The sequence below is a fragment of the Gobius niger genome (genome assembly GCF_951799975.1).
Source record: "Gobius niger genome assembly, chromosome: 11".
In the NCBI taxonomy this organism is placed as follows: Eukaryota; Metazoa; Chordata; class Actinopteri; order Gobiiformes; family Gobiidae; genus Gobius; species Gobius niger.
The window spans coordinates 13,190,501-13,214,592 of NC_136862.1; the positions used below are offsets into that span (position 1 = coordinate 13,190,501).

The 24,092-nt window shown below is 40.8% G+C and overlaps 1 protein-coding gene across 1 annotated transcript; it reads left to right on the forward strand.

The window, feature by feature from the left end:
• The first annotated feature begins 130 nt into the window (after positions 1 to 130).
• Positions 131 to 24,081, forward strand: dhrs11a (dehydrogenase/reductase 11a). Its single transcript, XM_079566105.1, has 7 exons — positions 131 to 495; positions 15,747 to 15,956; positions 20,160 to 20,254; positions 21,496 to 21,625; positions 22,680 to 22,772; positions 22,857 to 22,922; positions 22,995 to 24,081. Exons 1-7 carry the CDS (start codon positions 364 to 366, stop codon positions 23,034 to 23,036), a joined length of 768 nt encoding a protein of 255 aa, XP_079422231.1. The 5' UTR covers positions 131 to 363; the 3' UTR covers positions 23,037 to 24,081.
• The last annotated feature ends 11 nt before the right edge of the window (positions 24,082 to 24,092 follow it).

Here is a 24,092-nt window from a genome sequence, read left to right on the forward strand (position 1 = left end):
TTCTGGACTTGTTTTTTCTTATTCGAGTTATGAAACCAAGTATACTTGTTACCAGTAGGAGGCAGCAGACACCCACGTGTGCAGAAGGATTTATTGCCCAGGCTCGAGCAGAAAGTGGGAGGTAAAGCGACCCGCTCAGTCGGCTCGTGAACTCCTCAGTTTTGATTCACAGAAGCTGATGGGTCGGGGCTGAGGCGCTCTGACCGCCCCTGCCCTGGATGCTGTTGACACAGGAGCACATCTCTCCTCTTGAATACACTGCTCACAGTCTCCGGTGCTGTCGGTGCGGATCCTGAGCGGAGCGGAGGCGCGCGGAGCTGTGAATCGGAGCGGGTGCAGCGACAGCGGGACAGCGGGGCTGGGATGGAGCGCTGGAAGGGCAGAGTGGCCCTGGTCACTGGAGCCTCGGTGGGCATCGGGGCGGCGATCGCTCGGGCGCTGGTCCAGCAGGGCATGAGGGTGGTCGGCTGTGCCAGGAATGTGGACAAAATAGAGGTAAGTTTGTCGAGTATCACTGACAGCTGTGGATGAATCACTGCGACTCAAGAGGCTAGCTCTGTCACTACACAACAGGGGCTAACAGTAGCTCAACTAGCACAACAGTAATGTTAGCTGCACAACTTTATCCAGGCTCGTTTCTGTGTGAATGGAGCTGCTGCTCAAATCAAAGTGGAAGCAAATGTATTTTTACCAATGCTTTCTGAGACTTTATGAGCATCGTGCACTATAGATTTTCAGGGGAATTCATGTGTATTTATTTAGCTATTTTTAGGTTCAATCTGCTTTGCTCATGACTTGACTAACCACATAGTGACATAGTTTATTGAATTGAATTTTCTCCTTACCTGTTATTGTGTAACTACTGTCAAGAGTTCAGGACTTTCCTTTGATATCAGCGACATCTTCTTCCTCTATCCGGTTACTCATCTACTCTGAAAGCAATTATAGTGTTTACCATGAAACTTATTTTTTCCTTTTATGTCAGTCATGGTCATTTCTTCTCATTATAATCCATCTTAAAGGATCAGGCCACCGTTCTTGCATACTGAGATATGTTCTTGCCTGAGCCTAGACAAGTTGATGCGTACCTGTCTGGTCTTTGTGCCCGTGGAAGAGCTTGTTCCAGCTTCACCCCCGTTTGGAGCCATAGGGATACACTGGGAGAGGCCAAATGTTAACATCTTTTTTGCGTGACTGAGGGCACACACAAAGACCAGACAGGCACGCATCAACTCGTCTAAGCTCAGGCAAGAACATATCTCAGTATGTAAAAAACGGTGGCTTGTTCCTTTTTAAAGCTTTTTGTTTTTGAATCAAACCCTACTTCATAGATTATGATTTACTGTTTTATCCGCCTGCATCTTCTTGACTTCCTGGTATAATATTTGCTGCAGTCTTGTCTGAAAGGTCACACCTCCTCTTCATCCATAAGACACTGCATCTTCCTTATCTGAAAAGCCAATATTTAAGCCAACCAACTTTTTACAACTTTTTACTCCAGCCTGGTGGAAAACTTTGTGGAAAACTTTGTACATTGTCATAGTAAACAAACCGGGGCAAGTAAGAGAATGCAAAAAATGTCCTCTTATGTAAATGCTATTTTTCCCTGGTAGCATGGACATCCATCATTAGTTGCTTAACTTTTGAATAGTGAATCATAACACTCAACCATAAGTTTCCTTTGTGAGCTCCAGCTGTTCATAACATAGAAAACATCCAACCCGTCTGCTTTGTGGATTACTCACACACAAAACACACACAAACACTCTTGCCATCCTTCTTGTTTTTAATGTATACTGACAGAGCTGTCTCTTTTTTAAATGCAAGGGCTTATTCCCCCCAGTTTATACACACCCACACCCATGTCAGTGTTGTGCAATGCCACCCTCCATTCATACTCTGGTCACATGGCCCTGCTGTCAATAGTTAACTGCACTAGCTTTGCCTCTGTGTAGTGTGACTTGTATAAGCCTCAAACAAGGTCAGTGCTGCTTTGAAGTCCCACTGTCGAGAGTATGAAATACAAAAGCTCGTTTTATGCTTTGGTCATACTCCACATGAACACTGCCTGCAAACTCACTCATTAATTTGTTTGTTTATGCTACTTCTTGGTCTGAACATGTTTTATGTCATGGGTGTAGATTATTTATATTCTTTTATCTGGGATGAATAACTTTTGTATAATCCAGCCTTTAGAGAACCACAAATGCGATGGCTTTTGACCTGCTGTGGCTAGAGTAGAAAACATTTACAGTATATGTTGCAACGGTCATAACAATATCCGATTTCTCCCGTTTTCTGTCAGATTTCGCTACATACTATGAGACCTCAAAGACTCATCTGTGTGGGGGGCGACAAAGCCGGTATTGTCCTCTTGTGCTATGTAAACTGGGTTCTTGCTGTACGGGTGCCAAGGCTTGGGCTTGTCCTTGTGGGGGATGCGAGCGTCCATCACCGAGCAACTGTTCTTGACTTGTCTCAATAAGTTAATGATGCCAGATCTGTTGAATGGTTTCCTCTCACCAACGGTCACATTCGGTCATAGAGTAATAGTGGGACGTTTTTTTTTCTCACTGGCGTTGTTAGCTTTTTCTTTTTGTGTCATGAATAACGCGCCGGCTGAGTTGTATAAGTGGTATTGTTGAGTGTCTGAGACTATGGAGTGAGCGGTGGGGGAGCAGTGCACTCAAGACGTGTGGTCACCAGGGCTGTGGACTGGAATGGAGGCCACAGACAGCACAGTACCAACACTCAATGAGGCAGGCAGCTTTCAGGTATTGCACATAAATAAGTAGATGAACTACATTGAATAGCACAAGCTGAAGCGCTGGCATTTGTCTGTCACCAGAAACTGTTCCTGAAGATAAGATAGAAGATGTTGAGACCATTTTATTGACTCTAAAACTAAGCAGGACCAGTTGAGAGAGAAAGAGAAAGAAAATACTAATGACTTAGATCAGGGGCTCCCAAACTTTTTTGGCTGGGACCTCAAAATTGACACCTAAACCACCCATTATATAAAGTTATTCCTTCTTATGCTACTTTAGGGCAGAAAAATACGTTTTAAAATCAAGTTAATATCTATTTAAACGGTTTATTTTTGATATGTGAATGGATTTCCCAAAACATATGCTATTGTACACTTGATAATTTACTAAAACTCATCTGGGGACCCACACCCAATGCCTCACGACCTCCCGAGGGCTCCTGACCCCCACTTTGGGAACCACTGCCTTAGACTACTGCTAAAGATAAAGCAACCAAGTTTTGATGCTGTTGGTCCAGATACATAATTTAAAGAAGTTACTTGGTTGTTCCAGCTCAAATAAATGATACAAATTTAAAATAATTTGTCTTTTACTGTTCCCTTTTCTGGTTTGAGACAACACATTTTTTAGTAGGTAAGTGCTTTATTTGCCATTGTCCTGACCTGACCCGGAGGTCGGGGAAACCGTAGCACCCAGAGGAAGCCTGGCTGGCTGCCATCAGTCTCCTCTGAAACGGTGCAGCGCCTCCTGTGTTTGTCCCCGTTTCAGAGCGTGGTGTCCTGCACTGGTCAACTCCTCCACCTCCTCCAGACATTACCAGACATTATGCTTACCATCAACCAATTTGTCATTTTACTTTGCAGCTTTCTCTTAAAAAAAAAAAGCAAATAAATGACATTTTGAAGGACAACTTACTGTACATACAAACTAATGCATCGCAGACTGGATGCTACACTGAACACTTTTAATCCTTTGTAATAATGACATTGCTTCCTTACTGTGTGCAACAAACGTCTATATCAACTAGCCGACTGCGTGATAGCATCTTAAATTTCGCCTTTGCTGGGAACAACTAAAGTGAGCTATAATCTCATCATTTCTGAAATATTAAATTAAACCCATGTGGATCTGCGGGTGTTGGGAAGAACCGACTGGACGTTAAAGGAGCATTATGCAACTTTTTATGCAGTGAAAAAAAAGTTTATATTTGTCCGAATTTGACCTTTTAGTAACTCAATGGATGGATGGAGTGGTCATCATGGTGCCTTTACTTTTGATCACGGTGGTCTCTTGGACGCTCCAGGATCAATTGTTTTGTAGGTTTTCTAATTGCATTTACTTTACTTTTTAACTCATGATATTGTCTGAATAATGTATGATCATTTTAGACGAGCTTTAACCTAAATATTGTGGCTGAATAATAGACCAATTAGTTAAAGCAGTGGTTTCCAACATTGTTTTTGTCCTGTGTACCCCTTCAGTCCTTCATTTCTACTCAGAGTACCCCTTATCTCCAGGGTGGCATCAGTTATTTGAAAAATGATCAACTAAACTCACATTTATTAGTATTGAGTTGTGTGTTGGTTTGAAAATCAGGCTAAAACACTACAAAATGCAAACTAGTATAATCCTCTTTTTGATCTGAAATAATTCAAAGAACCCCCTGCCAAATGTTCATGTTCCCCCTGTTGTCCCTGTACCCCTTGGTTTGGGAAACGCTGAGATAGTGGACGAGCTCGGCATCGTCCCATTAGTGCCCCAGTGTTATTCTTGAACCAAAAGCTCGCCCCGCAGAGTGTGGAGCGGCAGATCAGCGTGAGCCTGGTGCCTGCTCTGCACAATGTGCCCAGTCATGCGTCAAACGCCGAGGTGCTGTAGTAAAAGTCAATCGGCATCTCGTTGCCCCCCCTTCTCATGGGCCGCTCCACTGTACTGCGCTGCGTGTCTCGCCTGGCCCGTCATTTTACACTGAGTAGACGCCAATACAGAAAGAGCCTGAAGTGGGTCAGGTCAGACAGCTTTAGTCCCTTTGTCTCCTCTGCGTGGGTTTATCTTTTACATATCATTTTCTTTTTATGAAATGAACACTGATACTGTAGTTCTTGTCTTGCATCCCTATGACTTATACATTCAGCCTGTTTTTGAGCAAATACACAGCAGACAAAACGCATCCTCCCCTCTGCAAAACATCAAATCTTAGCTGTCATCGCATTTCCTGTGTTGAATTTCTCCTGAGCTCATCATGTTACCTGCTGGTTTGTTCTCATCCATGCGGAACCATTTTCCACTGATGGTTTTCCGCCTGACCCCCGTGAACTCACAAACACTGCGCCGGCGCGGATATCCTTCCTAAAAATAGATGCGAGGTTGTGCGTTGTGTAGCATCCTAATTGGCTAACTTTTCTAGCTGTTTCAATGGTTTCAATGTACAGCTCAGTGGCATTTTAAAAGAGCTGGAGCTGGAGCCATGAGAGCGTCTGTGCACATGCGTCTGAATATGGCATTACATAACATGAGTTCACAGGGTTTATTTATTATGCAGAAAATAGAAGGTCGAGGGGGTTGATGAAGAATGCTTTAATAGGGGCCAAATTGGACTTGTTGTCATTGGCGCTTGTTTGTTTTTTCTTTGTTTTTTTTCTCTTTAAGGCTAGTCCAGGTTTGGCCTGGTTTGCAAACGTTTGTAAAACCATCATTATTCTGTTTCCATGGTGCTTTGGCCGACTGTTTACTGAGTATTTTCCCTGTTGGACACTGTTTGGCCATCGCAAAACTATCACTATTGCAATATTAGGTGATGCAGTGTTTTCATTATTTTGTTATTTAGTGACCAGTAAAATTTCGTCATAATTTTCATCAGTGTATTTTTTATTTCTTTCTTGCTGACTAAAATTAGATTAAAACTAAATTTAAACAGTTATTTGTGGGACTAAAACATCCACATACTTGACTAAAATAAGAAAAATGAAAAGAAAAGAAGAGACTAAAATCATCAAACCTCTTTTGCTCTGCCCGATCCCGTCAGATCTTTGAAGCTCCGCAGGGAAGGGCCTGGTCGGTACTCGCACGGGAGACCGTTTGGGAAACACCAGGAAGCCTGTGTGAATGGAGTGAGTGACTGGTTGGTGGTGGTCGGAGGGGCCGATGGCGCAGACTGGTAGCCTCGCTTCATTCAGCCAACCCCAGGGCAGCTGTGACTACAAAACTACAGTGTAGCGCTTTGAGAAACTTGGTAACACAGGCTTGTAAAGTGCAATACAAGTGTAAGGCATTATTATTCAAACTTCCATGACCACTTGAAAGAGCCTCATATCATTTCAATTCACTGCCAAAGCAACAGCATTTACCGTATGAATGCAAAGTTAACCAAATTAATCTTAAATTTACTCGACTAAAACTAGACTAAAATTAAAGAGAATTATTAAACTAAAACTGGACTAAAATTAAACAACATTTTCGTCAACAAACTAAAACCAAATTAAAGTATGTGGTCAAAATTAACACTGATAGGGACAGTGCATAATATTAATGAACATCTGCAATGTGAATATGCCAGATTATAGCAACGATGCTAGTTTCCTTCTGTAATGTGGTGACCAGACGTCCCAGTTCACCCGGGACAGTCCTACTTACTGAGCCCTGTGTCCCATGTAGCGACTGAACAAGCAAGAATCCCCAAATTCTATCACCTCAGTGTTGATTTCCCATTTTGTTGACATTCACAAACAAACAAACCATGAGGGGCAAAAGTCAGAATTTCGCTCACCCCACAAATTCCTTTTGTGTCTCAGTTTTTGTGGTGCATCTGGTCACCCTTATCTGTAGGTCCTGAGGCAGTTGACAGAGATAAAACATACAGCAACGACATTATTCGTATCGCAAGACGCTGCAATATACTGTCTCAAAATCACTGAGCTGTACACATTTCTTACAGAGTCTAAAACTAATTATAAATGTGCAATAGTTCAGTTTTAGCTTTGTTTAAGTCCCAATGTAGTATTTTCTTTCTTGTCTGGTTTACTTCATGAACTTAAAGGAGCTATACCTGATTGTACAAAGAAACAGGGTCTCTCAAATTTGAAATTGCTATTTTCTGGTCCAAACTCATCTCGAACTTTCCTAATGCATTTACAACATCAAAATTCGTCACAGGGACTGAGTTTGAACCAGGTTTCACAACTTTCAGGGAGGAAAAATGTCACTTCACTGTAAAAAATACCTACTAGCCTGACATTTTATGACTGTTTAAAAGCCTTTAAACCAGCGTATTGGATAAATGTCTGCTTTTACCATATACTAAAGGACAAAACACATTTTATTCGAATAATAGAAAATTAAAACAATCAAGGATTAATTAATGAGACTGTGTTGAAATGGTTTATCTAAATATCGCAATATTCCAGTTTATGAATATAGTGCAGCCCTTCGTGTTTGCTGGTTTAGAAATGAAGTGGCAAATAAAGGCCGACACAACAGTTCTGGGCGGAGACAGCAGCGACAAGTTTCACATTTCATTCCCGTTATTTGTCTTGAAATAAAAGTAAAACTCATCTTGCATTGACAAACAGGGAATTTACCAGAAGAACTGTTTGTGTGTTGAAACAGATCAATGGAAACGTGGCTGACGTATTTGTAGCTTTCACAATACACTTTTTACACTCACAAATCTGTCGTCCTACATTATACAAGCACAATTATGTACGACACATTGTGGAGTCCTGACGTTATAAATTAGTACGTGATATCATTAACCCTGTGTTGTCTGATATCAATCTGAAAGCGTATTTGTCAGCCTTGTAGGTGGTTTTACTGTTGTCAGGAGTTGTGTGAAATGGCTGCTGGTATCACATGATGTGGAGACATGAGATTCACGCTGGTTCAACAGAAACAACTCTGGGCTTGTTTTACCTATAAACAAGGCAAATAGCAGGTTGGAACGGTTCCCATGTGAAACGGGGCTTTTCGTAATTAAACACAAGTTGCTTCACAAACTCTGCAGCTGCTGATGTGTTTGTTGATGTGAAGTTTCCGCATATTACAAAGTACCGGCTGTAGTTATAGCAGTAAACTGTTTAGCTTAGTAGTTTTGTTTATGCCTTTGGAGAATTCATCGTAAAGAAAACATACTTGCCGAGACATGACTGCATTTTATGACCATGATCAGTTTGCAGATGAAGCAATGTGAGGAGTAGTAAAAGTACAGATAGAGCTGCCACACAGAAATAAGTCTAGAGGTGCTGCAATAATACTCTAGCTTAGTGGTTAGGCAGCAGTACATATGCTAGGGCTGGGCGATATATCGATATTTAAGATATGTCGATACATTTTTAAATGAGATGTGGAATTAGACCATATCGCATATCGGGATATTTCAAATTCAGCTCTTAAGTTACCAAAAAGAAACAGGTAATCTAAGCCGATTTTTAAAAGGTTTCTCTTAAACACTTTATTTATTTATTTATTAACTTTATTTATTAGCACTTTATTTTGTTATCTCTTTATATATAAATTCTGGCCTCAGAAAGAGATTGACCTTTATTTTGTAGACTATTTTTATTTAAGATATTTTTTTATTTAAATGTGCACCTTACAGAGCTTTGTTATACCATGTTTATATTTACATTTTAGAGTAGTGAGTCTTCAATAAAACGACTCGTATTTGGCTTTGACTTCACAGTTCATTTCACAGCCCTTTTTTTGCAGAAAAAATATCGGGATATATATCGTGTATTGATATTCAACCTAAATATGTCGGGATATGACTTTTAGTCCATATCGCTCAACCCTAATATATGCTGGGCCCTGTGCCATCCGTGTCTACATTTTGAAGAAATTGTACTTTTGCAGTACTTTTTACTTCGACTTGAGTAAGTGCTTTATTAGTCATTGTATAATTGTACAATGAAAAAATATGTTCAGGTGTTGGTTAGTCATGAGCCCCTGCAACTGCCTCCATTGTGGGCCAACCTGACCAGCATATTTTTGAGATTGGGGAAACCGGAGTACTGCCTTCAGCCTGGTGTCCCGCACTGGTCAGCTCCTTCCCATCCTTCCTCCTGCGCAGCTTCCTCCGCTCCAAAACAGTCTTTTACCATCTTCTGGGAAGAGCGTAGCAGACAAATCTAATCCATCTTATTCTCCAGTCAATCTTAACGAACATTAGTCAGAATAATTGTAGGGATAGACAAATTTGTGTGTCTTCGCTGCGAATCTTGCCCAGATACCTCCTCATTTGTAGTTTGTTTGATCCTGTAGCACCTCTTGTGACGCCTCCACTGTGCTGCAGGTGTGAGTTAAAGAAAGTTAGTAACTCTTGCCACTGTGATTAAATCTTTATATGACAAATCTTCATTTTGATGCATAATGATTGCATTTTATGTGTTTATGTTATGTTTATGTTATGTTACTTTGTTCATCCCTGTAGGGAAATGTTATGTGACAATTTTCACATTATTTCATGTTTAGTCATTTTTCATGTCACAACTGAAACATGAATCAGACTAATACGCTCTAGTTCAGGGGTGCCCAAACTTTTTGTCTCCGAGGGCCAAAATGAAAATGTGCCTGTGGGTCGCGGGCCAAACACGGCGATGTCAAGCGTGAAACACATAACTGCAAATAATAATAGTTACTTTATTTTCTTTTTTGGTATACCTTTGCATTTAATTCAATCTATGTTATCAACCTCTTGACTCCCGCCTGAACCGAGAGGATCTTTTTCCTCACGTCATCAGATTTTTTTTCCATCATTTTTTTGTTGGGTATTCAACTCATTTTTGTAACTTTTTTGTCATTTTTTTGTCAATTTTTTGTCAATTTTTTGTCATTTTTTGTCAATTTTTTATCATATTTTTGTTATTTTTTGTCACATTTTTGTCATTTTTTGTCCATTTCTTGTGACATTTTAGTGACATTTTGGCCACTTTTTCATCAATTTTTCGTCACTTTTTTGTCACATTTCCATCATTGTTTTCGTCTCAGCTTTTTTTCCAGAAGCTTTTGGATTGGGGTAAAGCCAAACTGGAGAAAATGTGCTCGGTTCAGGTGGGAGTTAAGGGGTTAACATGCTACAAAAGCCTAGTTTTAGTAGAACAAAATCAATTATTGTAGCAATATAGAGCAAAATGTAAACAACAGCACCACCTGTACCTGCTGTACCTACAGTGACTTAAGCTCATTCATTTCTTTAAGTCAAAGAAAATGCCACATTATATAATTTTGAAAGTGTCAGTTCAGCATAAATTCTTTTATAAGTCATAGATGTCAACGATTTTTGTTTCCTTAACTTTGCGAAAGGAGAGAAACAGCGCCCCCAATTTGACGATGGTGGACAAAAAGTGAACTGCATCTATATTTGCCATTGAGAATGAACGGGAGAGAGAGTTATTGACCAGATGCGGCGCAAAAGTAGGTCACACTCTGGCGGGCCAAACTAATTGTTCCGGCGGGCCAAAATTGGCCCGCGGGCCCCACTTTGGGCACCCCTGCTCTAGTTACTCAATACTCACAGTGCTCAAGTAAAACTTTCACCAAATGCTTTTTTACTCTTACTAGTAAATATTTTGGCTACTCTACCCACATTTTTTCTGACTTATTCACCTGCTCCTTAACCCCGTTTCACTCTGGCCTGTTTGCTTGCTGGTTTTCTTCGAGATAACACTGCCTTCTAATGGCTCCTGTTGGCCAGCCTTCATGTTTGCACTTTCCTTACTTTGTGTTACCCATCGGTTATTCACTGCCTTCAAATCAGCAGAAAACGTCCCGGCCCGTCTTGAGCTGAGGTGTTTCTTTTTTTCTCGTTATCTCCCCATCTCGATTAGCCCATTCCTTGGTAGGGTGTAGTAAAACCAACCAGCCCGACCTTTAGACCTTTTTAGTGGCGGCTCTTTGGTGGCTGTGGGAGAGATAATCAGACAAACATCCCTCCTGCTCTGCTGCAATCCTATTATACAGCCTGCCGTGACCTTTGGCCCCACACACGGCGCTAGGATGCTATTTTTATTTCGTTCATTATTTCAATATAGAGGCTGTACCTTTCTGTACCAGGGCAGGGGAGTGAAGGTACCAGAATTCAGCGCTACAGACTTTGCCAGTGAACTTTTGATTGTGCCACCTCTATTTCTTTGATCCATGATTCTGTGTCTGATGTCCATCTGTTGCGGCCCCGTCCCGCCGCACGCTTTTGGTGATCAGATCATGTGTGATAATGAAGATGAAAATTCAAGAGCGTTTGTTGTGTCACAGGTGCTTAATTTAGCCGACGACTCATTCATATCAAAGACTAGCAGACTGATACTCATCTGTTTCTTTTTACTGCTCAACAAAATCGCAACTTGATCAGACTCGATCAATTTAAGCAATTTATCTAAACCACAAGATCCCATTTCTTGCACTTACTTGTACTTTCGACGCCAGCTTCAAGGGAAAAATAAAATGCTGATCATTAATTTCACTGTAAAAGTTTGTCAGGTAATAATTAACTGTGCAAACCCCTTTCCTCTTGTGAAGACAAAGTTCATCCTTAAAATAGCAGGTTAAAATTGCTTTGATTTCTTATTATTGCTTGTTTGTGTCCGGCTCTGGAAGTGGACTCCAATTTAGCCATTATACCACCATGTAATAGTAACTAGAGGTATTATATACAATGAATATAAAACTTGAAATGGCCAAATATATATCAAGAGTCAACATTAGCAGTGCAAATTTACAGTCATAATTGCTGGTGGTTGATAAAGTGACACTGATACAGAAGTTATTGCACATGAGTTACTTTATAGTAGGGCTAGGTACTGTTAAAGGATCAGGCCACAGTTTTTGCATACTGAGATAACTTCTTACCTTAGACGAGTTGATGCGTATCTGTCTGGTCTTTACGCGTGCGCTCAGTCACGCAAAAAGACCAAAGATGTTGTTAGCATTTAGCCTCTCCCAGCATATTCCTATGGACCGGGGGTGAAGTCAGAAGCGACCAAGCTTTTCCACGTTTTCCTTATTTAAATACGTAAGTAAAGGGTACTATATTGTCTTACTATATAAGGCGAGCACTTCGACGTCCGCGCAGTAATATCTTCACTCCTAAAGAATTCTGAAGATATTATTGTGCACCTTACAATATACGACCCCTTTTATGCATCAACTCGTCTAAGCTCAGGTAAGAACATATCTCAGTATGGAAAAACTGTGGCCTGTTCCTTTAAATGTCAATGTCAACTTTATTTGTATAGCACGTTTACAGCAACACTAGGTGCCCAAAGTGCTTCACATACAGGTACACAGTATAAAATAACAGTACAAAACAACAAGAGAAGCACACACAATAGAGTTATAATACAGCTCAGCTTGAATTGAACTTTAAAGGAAGCTTCTTGGTTGTTAAGCTCAAATAAAAGATACAAAAGAAATAATCTTTTATGGAATAGATGAACAGTATTTGAAAAGGTGAGCTAAGACTTGCTTGTCGAACAGCTTGTGTAGAGTAGCGAAAGTAGTCAAAAGGCAGAAAAAGTCAGAGACACTCGAGTCATACAGCAAATGGGAAAAGTCCTTTATTGATACATGGACCAGCCTACGCGTTTCGACCAGTATTGTTCTATTTTATGGATCTATATGACAAATATTTTAGTTTTCTCCTTATTTCCCTGGCCTCTTCTTTGTGCCACGGATCGGCACTTCCTTTATGATGACACTTCCCTTAGAAGTCTGTTTACTGAGCGGAGAACGAGGGGAAAGGTTTGCCGCTAAAATATGATGTACAGTAGATCGTTTGTGTAAAATGTCTGATGTTCATTTGCACCAACACGTCAACACTGCACTGTTTCTCTGGGGGGCCTGAAAATGGCTTTGTGTCCTTCTGCAGTCCTATGTTAACTAATAAGAGTGAAAGCACAGGCACAATTCATAGTGGCACCTGCAGGAGCTCTCGGAATAAGGTGAATACGTATCGAAAAAAGTATCATTCAGGCATCAGTATCACAAACCAAGTGTCGGTACCGAAAAAGGTTTTACAGTACCCAGCCCCATTCCTTACACATTGCATATGGCTCATATCACTAAAGTTTACAGGCAAATGTGTGCTCGCTCTCTCATATCCCCACAGTCATAATGCTATTCCTATTTTGTAATGAGAGTCTCTGGAGGAATAATGCCTCTCTACTTTCTGTGGAGGTATAATACCATTCATCTCAGCCCGCCTGAGACAAATCTCATTTCACATCTCTCGCTGTTCACGGCTGCCGCTGTGAGCCATCGATCCAGCTCTGCACTTACAGCGTGCCTGCCCTCTGCTCTCCACCGGCTTTTTATTTTTATCCCTTTCCCCTCGACTTGCCACTTCTTGTCAGCAGTCCATTTACACCGGTCCCTGGCGAGTCGGTGAAGGATTGACAAACATGCTGTGGTGGTGATGTCCTCTGACCTTGTGCAGAAGCTCCACAATGGCCTTGTTTTTGGAATGATTGTATAGAATGGTGTGTTATTGCTTATAGGATGTATATGTGGGGTGTGTCTCGGTGGGCCTTGGGGGTTGCACATGTGCCAACCAACTCAGAAGGGCTGATATTGGTAAAATCTTGCTTAAAACCATGAGCTTGTCCTCATGCCTCCACTGGGCCCCAAGAGGAAAATGTCTGGGGGCTTAGTTACCAACAGAAAAACATTTTGCTGCGTAATATAAATGATGATTGGTGAGCTAGCTGCTCTGTTTGACATATTGAGAGTGTGAGCAGCGCTGAAAACAGGAGACAGTTTGTATTGTGCTGAAATGTCCGTTTGTCTGCCGCGTTTTGTTTTATCTGTGGCGCAGCTTGTGGTGCAGTGTGGAGGGCTGGCACAGGCTGCAGTAGTTCTCCCACACACAGACAGGCGGACACTTCCTGTTGGCCTCAGATCACAGACATGTCGCTCTGATGCTCACGCAGAACTGGACGGGTCGCTCAGACTCATTTCTCTGTGGGTGAAAAACTCCTGCTTTTCCCATTTCTGTGGAATTTTTATTGGCTTAAGGCATGCAGCCTCTTATATTCCACATGTCGCCTCTGGCCATGATCTTCTCAAACCCCAGTAGCAATTAGCATAGATTTAAGCAGGTTGGGGCTGTTTAGTGTCAGAATGGGAGACTGTAGGAATGTGGATGATGAGTAGTGTCCAAGCGAGTGGTTTGTGGTGTTTGGAGAGGACGAAAGCTTAGATTAACAGCCTTGCTTACGAGAGTCTGCCTCAGGACAGCTGTGGCCACCTTTTTATCATGGAGACTCTCTGTTTACTCCATAATAAAAAGCTCAATCTTATACGGAGCTTACCACCAAGTGAGAATGAACAATGCATAAAACTATAAAGTGACTTTGAGAGTCTGCATAATTATTCTCACTCATTCTTATCAGTTACTGAGGCTTTGCAACAGACACAAGCGGTCATTGATTGTTCTGGTGTTATTATCCATACATAATTGTTAACTAATAATATTACATCTTTTTAAAGTATTTTCTGGCCCGTAAACTTTATGGAACAGGACAGTTCAGGGTGAAAAGAGTCGGGACTTAAACTCATAAAGTGGGGACAGACCAGCCTTAACCACTAGGTCTCCAACAGGCGGCCCGCGAGATGATTCAATCTGGCCCTGTCCAAAAAAAAAATGTTATTCTCTAGCCCATTCCTGTGGAGAGTTATGAATCTGTAAAGAAACAACTAGAATGCTTAGTCCAGCCACTAGGGGGCAGCTTAGATAAAGAAAATAAAGAATTCCACATGTGTCCAGCAGAGGGCACTGACATATTAAGAGATTAGGATATAAACAACACATTATAGCCATGTGGTATATGGACAGTCTGCCCCAGGGTGGCTGTGGCTACAATAGTAGCTTACCATCACAGAGTGTGGAGTGAATAAATAAAGTGTAGCTGAAACTTGGTACCCCTGCTGGTAAAGTGTAATTCAAGTGTAAGTTGTTTTTATGAAGCTGCTGTCAGGTCAGACTCATTATTGTTTATTTATGGAAAAATAAGTTTCCTCAATAGTATATTCCCAATCAAAACATATTTTACTGGAGGTTTGGTTTATGGACCCAGGCAATACACTCCCGATATATTTTGGCCCCCAGGGAAGTTTACTTGGAGACCCCTGCACTAGACTATACATAATATAGCTTTACATAATGTAGCTTTTTTATTATTATTTAATTGTATTTAGTAGAAGGATGTCCCTTGTGTTGTGACATTTGCAATGGCGTCCCAAAAAACATCTCAGAATCTTAAAAAAATAATAATAATAATAAAGATCTAACTGAAAAAACTTGACAGGACAAAAAATGACAGCAAATTACTGTTATGCATTTTCCCATGATGGCGTTTTTTTCCCCGTCCTCCCACTTAATTGTGTTTTTTGCTAAACATGAGAGTAGACAGCCTGGTTCGTGTGTGCGCTGAAGTGCTGCATCAGGCCACGCCCCTCCTCGCCGCAGACACACACAGACGTCAGGTGGTCGGTGCAGCTGTGCCTGGCACAAGTGTGTCACTGACCCGGCCAACAGCGAACTGCGGCGCTATGCAAATAACCTGTTTGGAGGAGAGTTTTTACCCATAACTTGTCTCATGAAAGTGTGTTATAAGATGCTGTTGATGCCTGAGGGTGAAAATTATGCACCGTGACTTTATTGCTCCGTGATGCTTGTGTGTGAATGGAGCATATGTTGCATTCATGTAAAACTAATATTCAGTGAAGAAACAACATTAAACTGGGATCAGTGTGAAGAGTGATTGTAGTGCGTGTGTATTGTTTCATTCAGATTGCAAAAGCCAATAATTTGCTTGCCGTTAACATTACTGTAATCCCCGCCATTCAACATTAATCATTGGCTCCACTCTTTAAAATGCAGCCACAGCGTTTTGTCTTGCGCCAGCGCGACCCTTTCTTGCTTATTGATTTTCAAAGATTGTTTTCCACCTGCATAATATCAAGAGCTGTTTTTCTGTGTGTTTTTTGCAGAAGCTGGCGGCTGAATGCCAGAGTGCCGGCTTCAGCGGCACGCTCATCCCCTACAAGTGTGACCTGTCCAACGAGGATGAGATCCTGTCTATGTTCTCTGCCATCAAGACCCAGCACAAAGGCGTGGACGTGTGCATCAACAACGCCGGCCTGGCCCACAACGAGCCCTTACTCAGCGGCCGGACAGAGGGCTGGAGGAACATGATCGATGTGGGTGGAGGACACACGCACACTGTCACGCACACACTGTCGTCGGTATTGAACTGAGCTCATTATACAGGCATGTCCTGTGTGCATAATCTCCTCAGCTGGGGTTTACTTTAACTTTAAACCAGGATCATAGCATTAAAGCAAAAATAATGGTGGAAATCACTCTGTGGACCATATCTCATGTGGACTTTACAGAATTTAGATACTTTATTTGAATTCAGTTGTCCTTCAGTAGCAAACGCCTATGGAAAGACAGTAGATAAATAGAATAAATCATTCAAATTCTAAAAAATACATTTCCCAAGGTTAAACCACCTGCACGTTTACATTATCAATGGAATTAGCATTACTGAATCCATTTGCAGCAGGGATAAAGGATCCCCTAAAGCGCTCCGTCCTGCAGCACATGGACAGGACACGGTCACATCTATTGATCTTCTGGGCAGACGGTGTCCCATGCAGAGGATGACTTACACCTTTCTCCCCTGACCACTGACCCCGCCCTCTCAGGCAGCTCGTCCAGCTTGTTGCAGTTTTTGACAGAGAGTGCCCCTGCAGAAAGCGGCGGGAATAAAAGCAGCAGCAGCAGATTGATAAAACATGGACAACGTTTGATCACAGACATGAAAGAGACTGGTCTGAGCCTTCGTGTAACGGATTTACAGAATTGTACAAAATTGTAGGTAGATTTTTATTCGATAGACTGCTATATGCACAGGATATACCCTCAAAACAATGGCAGAGTAAACAAGGTGGTGTCAATGAAGCTGTATAAATGAGCCAGCCTTCTACTGGTCAATTAAATTATTAACAAATCCTTCGAAACATTCACTTTTCTAAACAACCAGTACAGATGACGACTCAAACAACCATTCTCTACTGTGGCAAACTCCTGACTTTGAGCTCACACATACATGATTTATGTCGACGATATTTACAGCAATCGGCCTTGAATCTCCAGCACAGGCCGATGATTTGTTATGTCCATGCTCGATGCCAACATGGTCACACTACCCACATTATTGTCCCTTATTATTGCAGCGGTTCCCAAAGTGGGGGTCGCCAGATGATTTTGAGATTTTTTTTTACAATTCTGACATTGAATTTGATGTACTTTTGATTGAAAACATCATATTCTAGTGAAATTAAGCCAAATATCAAAACACAGTATCCTGGGGAACCCCTGTACTTTCTGATGCACCATTATACAGTATTGACTTTGTTATTTCTCCATTCAATACATATTTTTTCACTTAAAATGAATACAATCAAACTGCTCTGGAGTTTAAAGGGGCTAGATGCAAGTTGGCCATTTTGTGCTCATTACTGCCACCTCAGGTCATACATGTAACTGCAATTCGACCCGAAGTAACAACTTTTTGAGTGACAGTGCAGGATTTTAGAGGCAGTTGTGGTGAACAGGACTGGGCTCATTCTTTCTAACATGTTTAAACTCCGTATAATCCCTTTAAGAATTAACATCGACCATGAAAAGACAGATAGTGGTTGGTCCATATTGATGTGTAACTTTAAATGTAATGACAAAGTACAGTGCTTTGCTTTGACAAAAGTACATAATGAACCCCGGACAGACCTTTTTTCTTGTGAGCAAAGTTAATATTTCTTTCAATGTCAGCGTAATCCAGTGTCCCACTCCTGCATCTCGTCAATCATCAGGATCCATGTCAAAAGTAATTCTATAATGTACTTTATTGTACTGTAATTGGCTAAAACCGAACTATAATGTTGCTACAGTCTTAGTTCACAAGGTTTTTGACACATTGCTAGGATTTTTTTCAACTTTGAACCCTTTGAACTGCATCTCTGAAATAAAACATCCCTCTCCATGGTCCTCTAGTTCACAAACCCGACTCTTAAAGCTCGCACCGTTTCTCTTGTTGAAGCTTTACACCGTGACTCGATGAAGACCCCCCTGACGCTTCAGTCTCTTCAGCGCGGCGCTGTTGGGACGCATCCATCTGTTGCCATGGCAGCCCTGTCATGTGTACAGCCGTGTATTTTTAGCCGGGGTAATCTGTAATCTGACCCTGTTTGGTTTACTCAGCTCCTCTCTAACTCGCCACTCGGTGCTTTGACTGGGAAGCCGCTGTCTGTCACTAGGACAGCGCGAGCAGCTTACGTTGGCCTCGAGCCGGTGTCAGGACAGTTCGACACAGTGACCCGGCGGAGACATAATGGTTTCATTTGTGCCTTTAGTGCCCCACCAGAAATGAGATCACAAAAAGATGGATGCGCAGTTTATAAGTAAAAAAATAAATTAAAAAAAACTACATCTAAAACTGAACTCAGGAGTCAAAGTCAGCTTTATTTTCAATTTCAACATCGTCTGCATGTAGAGAATTCAAATAGCATTACTCAGTCACAAATCATCCATGGAAACAATAACTTGAGACTATAAAGCACTGCAATATCGAATAATATTTACACAAGGAGTGGAGGGAGAACTGGAAGCAGATGGCGTGCAGGAAAGAGACAGAGTTCAGCTTTCCCAACAATTCTCAATGGGGTTAAGATCTGGACTCTGTGGCAGCTAATCCAAGTGCTCCCTGATCCACTCTTTCACAATGTGAGCCCGATGACTCCTGGCGTTGTCATCTTGGGATGTTCCTATGCCCTCAGGGAAGAAGAAATCCATTGATGGAAAAAACCTGGTCATTCAGGATGTTCAGGTCATCAGCTGATCTCATTCTCTGGATTCTCTGCGTCTAGGATGGACAACTCCTGTACGACTGAGAGCTTACACAGAAACGCAGATCATAACAGTTAGTTAAATAAGACTAGAACAGACTGGACTAGAATAGAATAATATAGAATAGAATTGACTGGAATGGAATGGAACGGAAGAGAATAGAATAGAGCAGACAAGAACAGAATAGAACAGACTAGGCTAGAATAGAATAGAATAGAATAGAACAGAAGAGAATAGAGCAGACTAGAATTTAGTAGAACAGACTAGAACATAATAGAGCAGACTAGAATTTAGTAGAACAGACTAGAACATAATAGAACAGACTAGAATAGAATAGAATAGAATAATATAGAATAGAATAGAGCAGACTAGAACAGAATAGAATGGAATGGAATAGAATAGAATAGAACAGAAGAGAATAGAGCAGACTAGAATTTAGTAGAACAGACTAGAACATAATAGAACAGACTAGAACAGAATAGAATGGAATGGAATAGAATAGAATAGAACAGAACAGACTAGAACATAGTAGAACAGACTGGACTAGACTAGAATAATATATAATGGAATGGAACAGAGCAGAATAGAATAGAATAATATAGAATAGAATAGAGCAGACTAGAACAGAAGAGAACAGAACAGACTAGAACATAGAACAGACTGGACTAGAATAGAATAGACAAGAATAGAATAGAATGGAACGGAATAGAATAGAATAGAATAGAGCAGACAAGAACAGACGAGGCAAGAATAGAATGGAACAGAATAGAACAGACTAGAACATAATTGAACAGACTAGAATAGAATAAAATATAGAATAGAATAGAACAGAATAGAATGGAACGGAATAGAACAGAATAGAATAGAGCAGAATAGAACAGACTAGACTAGAATAGCATAGAATAATATAGAATAGAATAGAATAGAATAGAATAGAATAGAATAGAATAGAATAGAATAGAATAGGAAAACTTTATTGTCTCCCATGCACAATGATGGCAGAAATGTGTCATTGGCTTCCTCACACACTCAAGTACATTTGCCCAGAAAATATGATAAATACATAATATACTGAAGTTCATTGTGAAGTCAGTTCATTGCAGACACAGCAGCAGCAGCAGCAGCAGATTCACCTCATCAAAAGAAAGGGAATGGAACAGACTGAGCGACATTAGGGGCTATAACTTATTCAGCTCCCTGATGGGCACAAAGGAGCTCCTGTACACATTTTTCTTGGCACAAGGAAGTCTGTATCTCTGCCGTGATGGATTGAGCTCGACGTGGTGGGACAGTGGATGGCTGTCGTCATCTATGATCTTATGACTGAGACGGTTTCTTGTCTAAACTATGTCAGTATCAGAACTGAACAAAAGTCTTGCAGTGCAGCATGATTTGTTGATTTGGTTCCCCTCTCAGACCAGTTCATGTCCTTTGTGAAATGTGAGATGGAGCGTGTTTCTAGTTATATTTTTAAATGTGTTGTTTTCCTGCAGGTGAATGTCTTGGCCCTGTCGATCTGCACTCGCGAGGCGTACAAATCTATGAAGGAGAGAAATGTGGACGACGGACACATCATCAATATAAACAGGTAAGACGCGCACCGCCGCCATGACCTCATCAAAAAGTGTTAAAGGAATCACTTCTCACTTGTCTCACTTTTTTAAGAGGCCGCAATTTCTGCTTTTACCCTTGGACAAAGACAAAAATGCTGTATTTTGTAGCATATTTTCAAATTTGGCATTGTTTTATAGACCCTGTAATTGTTTGTAAACATTCTGGGCTTAGCTGGAGGCAGGAACAAAGATTCCTATCTATACGTCTGTTAAGTGTGACGTCACGACTTCTGCTTCCGGGTACTAGCAGACCGGCAAAAATGCGAGAAAAAAATATTAAAAACTCTTAAAAACAACAACATTTCTGAAACTCAGCGCAGAGTTACTGAACCTACTTATTTCTCAGACTCATTAGCCAAAAATGCCGCACCTACTGCTAAAAAAGTAATATTTACTAAAGTCACTACTTCCGGGGTTAGCGTAGCTGCTGCAGCGTTAGCATTTATCTCCGCTAACCCGGATGTAGCGATTTTGGTAAATATTACTTTTATAGCAGTAGGTACAGCATTTTTGCCTAATGGGCCTGATAAATAAGTATGTTCAGTAACTCTGTTGAGTTTCAGAAATATTGATTGTGGTATTGAAGAGTTTTTTGTAGTTTCTCGCACATTTGCGGACCCGGAAGTGGAGTAGCTGTTGTCATAATAACAATAAACAAATGTCTAACTGTTGTTGGAAATATCAGATAAAACTTATTTTTATCTATTATTTTTACACTTCTAATCGCTAGTTTTAGTTTAATCTTATTTCTCATGATCACTTCCTGCCTCCAGCTGATGTCACTTGATGTAAGCAGCGAACGGGTCAAGAGCCAGACACATAAGAAAGCAGCAACTTCGACCAGTGGTTCTCAAACTTTTCACACCAATCAACACCTCATAAAACAATTGACCTTCTAAGTACCTCCAGGTCCAGATCAAGATCAAATCAGAACTAAAAAGATTGATCTAAAATGGTATAAATTATGCCAAAACTTGATTTAAACCACATCTTAACCAGCAAACACCTAATTCAAATGCAGTACAAAAGCATAAATGAACCTCAAGTCTGAAATTGCAGATGACTTCATGACTTCATGCACTACAGTTTAAGAACCACTGACTTAGACAAATTGACATTACCATAATTTAATATACCAATAACTTAACCTTTGAATATAACGTTTTGCACTATAGTTTGCATTTGGAGATTAATCCGCAGATGTTGTGTGCTGCAGTATGAGTGGGCACCGAGTTGTGCCAAATGCTGCTGGGCATTTCTACAGTGCCACTAAATACGCTGTGACCGCTCTGACTGAAGGCCTCCGACAAGAGCTCAGGGAAGCCAACAGCCACATCAGAGTAACAGTACGTCATTGCCTTTTACTGTTAGAGCTAATTTGTGTTTATTTTTTGGTTTTCATCACACTAGTTTTGTACAGGTGATTTAGAGTGCGTGTGACTGTTTAGATGACTCATTTCACACAACATAAATATTTTACTGATAATTTAACCTTTGACGTGTTTTGTGATGTTCTTATTTTATGCTAACATGAGCTCAGGATGTGACATAAGCTCTATAGCTATCACCGTGACACCATACTGTACATAAGGGTTTTAAGCAAATCCTTGGAACACAGAAGTCTTCCTTTTCCCCAGCTCACTTTATCCAATAGCATTAAAACTTTATCACATCAAACTGAGTAATAATTGTGGTGTAATATGCTATTTAAAAATACAAAGTTGTATTGTTTTCTTAATAATTGCAAATTACCAGACTGTATGTCGTTGTCTATCAAGAACTATGGAGATATCACACACTGCCCGACCAAAAAAAAGGGTCACACACTTGAATATTTGGTTGGACCGCCTTTAGCGTTTTAATTACAGCACTCAATAAGCTTCTGCAACGTCAAAAACGATCCAATGTTGTATAAATCTTTCACCAAGACCTTGTATTGATGATGGGAGAGTGTGACCACAGTGCACAACCTTCTCCAGCTCATCCCAACGATTTTCAGTGGGGTTAAAGGAACAGGCCACCGTTCTTCCATACTGAGATATGTTCTTACCTGAGCTTAGACGAGTTGATATGTACCTGTCTGGTCTTTGTACCCGTGGAAGAGCTTGGTCGCTTCGTGCTTCACCCTGTTTGGAGCTATAGGAATACATTGGGAGAGGCCAAATGCTAAAAACATCTTTGGTCATTTTGCGTGATTGAGGGCACGCACAAAGACCAAACAGGTACAAATCAACTCGTCTAAGATCAGGTAAGAACATATTTCAGTATGTAAAAACGGTGGCCTGTTCCTTTAAGATTGTATAAAATCAAAAATAATAATAAAGAAATAATCACAGTGTACAATTATGTAACATTTTTGTACGTTTAAGTATTTTTTGAAGTCTTATCTTTCCCATATAGTGCATTTCTCCGGGAATAGTGGAGACAGAGTTTGCTTTCCGACACCTCGACAATGACCCAGAGAAAGCAGCAGCTGTTTACGCAAGTATAAAAGTATGTATATTTTAATGAGCACTAAACATGCACAGTGACCGTCGAGCGATGAGTTCAAAGTTTATGTTTCATTTTATGTTGCAGTGTTTAAAAGCAGAAGACATAGCCAGCGCAGTGACCTATGTCCTCAGTGCACCTCCGCATGTGCAGGTACAGCATTTTCCCTCGTCTTCTTCTATGCTGTCTCTATGGGTGATATTAAAGACGACTTTGTGTTGCCAGATTGGAGATGTGCAGATGAGGCCCGTGGAGCAGGTGTCTTAGCAGAGCAACAGGCAGCACCAGAGAACTACAGGAGCAGCAGACCACAGCCACTCACTGTAAACCCTTGGCGACCTCTGCTGGCGAGTGGTGGAAATGTAACAAGTCAACTATAGCTGTGACAATGAGGGACAAAGTGCTGAAGTCTTAAAGAGACTGAGTGGAATCGTCCTGAAGGGCTCAGACATTTAAAACCACTACAACTACACCACTGAATGCAGCAAACCGTTTGTGAATATTTTAGCCCAGCTGTGACCTGAGCTAGCTCCAAATCACACTAGGAATGCTAAAGAGAGCTGCTGCTGTGTACCACGTGGTCATCTCCTGTACTCCATCATCACTATAGAGGGAAGTGTATGCCATTGATTGCACATGTTCTATCTTTTTGTTTTGTTTTTTCTAGGTCATTTTGCATATCTTTCTCCAATTCAGCCGAATGAAAATGGTTGTTTATTCCGTGAAATTATTAGTTAAAAAAGTTTATAAGCAATTTAACACTGGATGTTCTATACCAGGAACACTAACACTAGCTATAGCTGTGTTTACACCCTTCTGCAACCTTTATTTACCGTTTGTCTTAACACTGAATGACCCAATAATAATTATATATTTCTATTTTGTACACACTGGGGAAATGGAGTTGGACCCTACTCTTAAATCAGCTTGTGTGATTTCTTTTGTGCACCTCGAAATAAGGAATGAGGAAACTTGAGGAAAGAGGCTTTTGTAAGATAATTATCTCAGTGTACTTGCACCATATAGTGTGTAAGATTCTTGGTAAATGACTTTACAAACGACTGACCAGGAGTACATGCTTGTGTCATACTGTCATCAACTTGATGCTTCTACCTCTGTGTTACTGCTGTCACTGAAGAAAAGCAATGCATGTTATGGACTTTGTGACAAGCTTTAGGACCTGAACATAAGAGCTGCATGATTGATGTACTCCTGTTAACCATCAACATATATTATCTTTATTGGGAATGTCAAATTGAACTGGCCTTCGACCTCTAATAAAGAGTCAATAAAGGAGCTGAATGAATGCTCAATGGAAACACT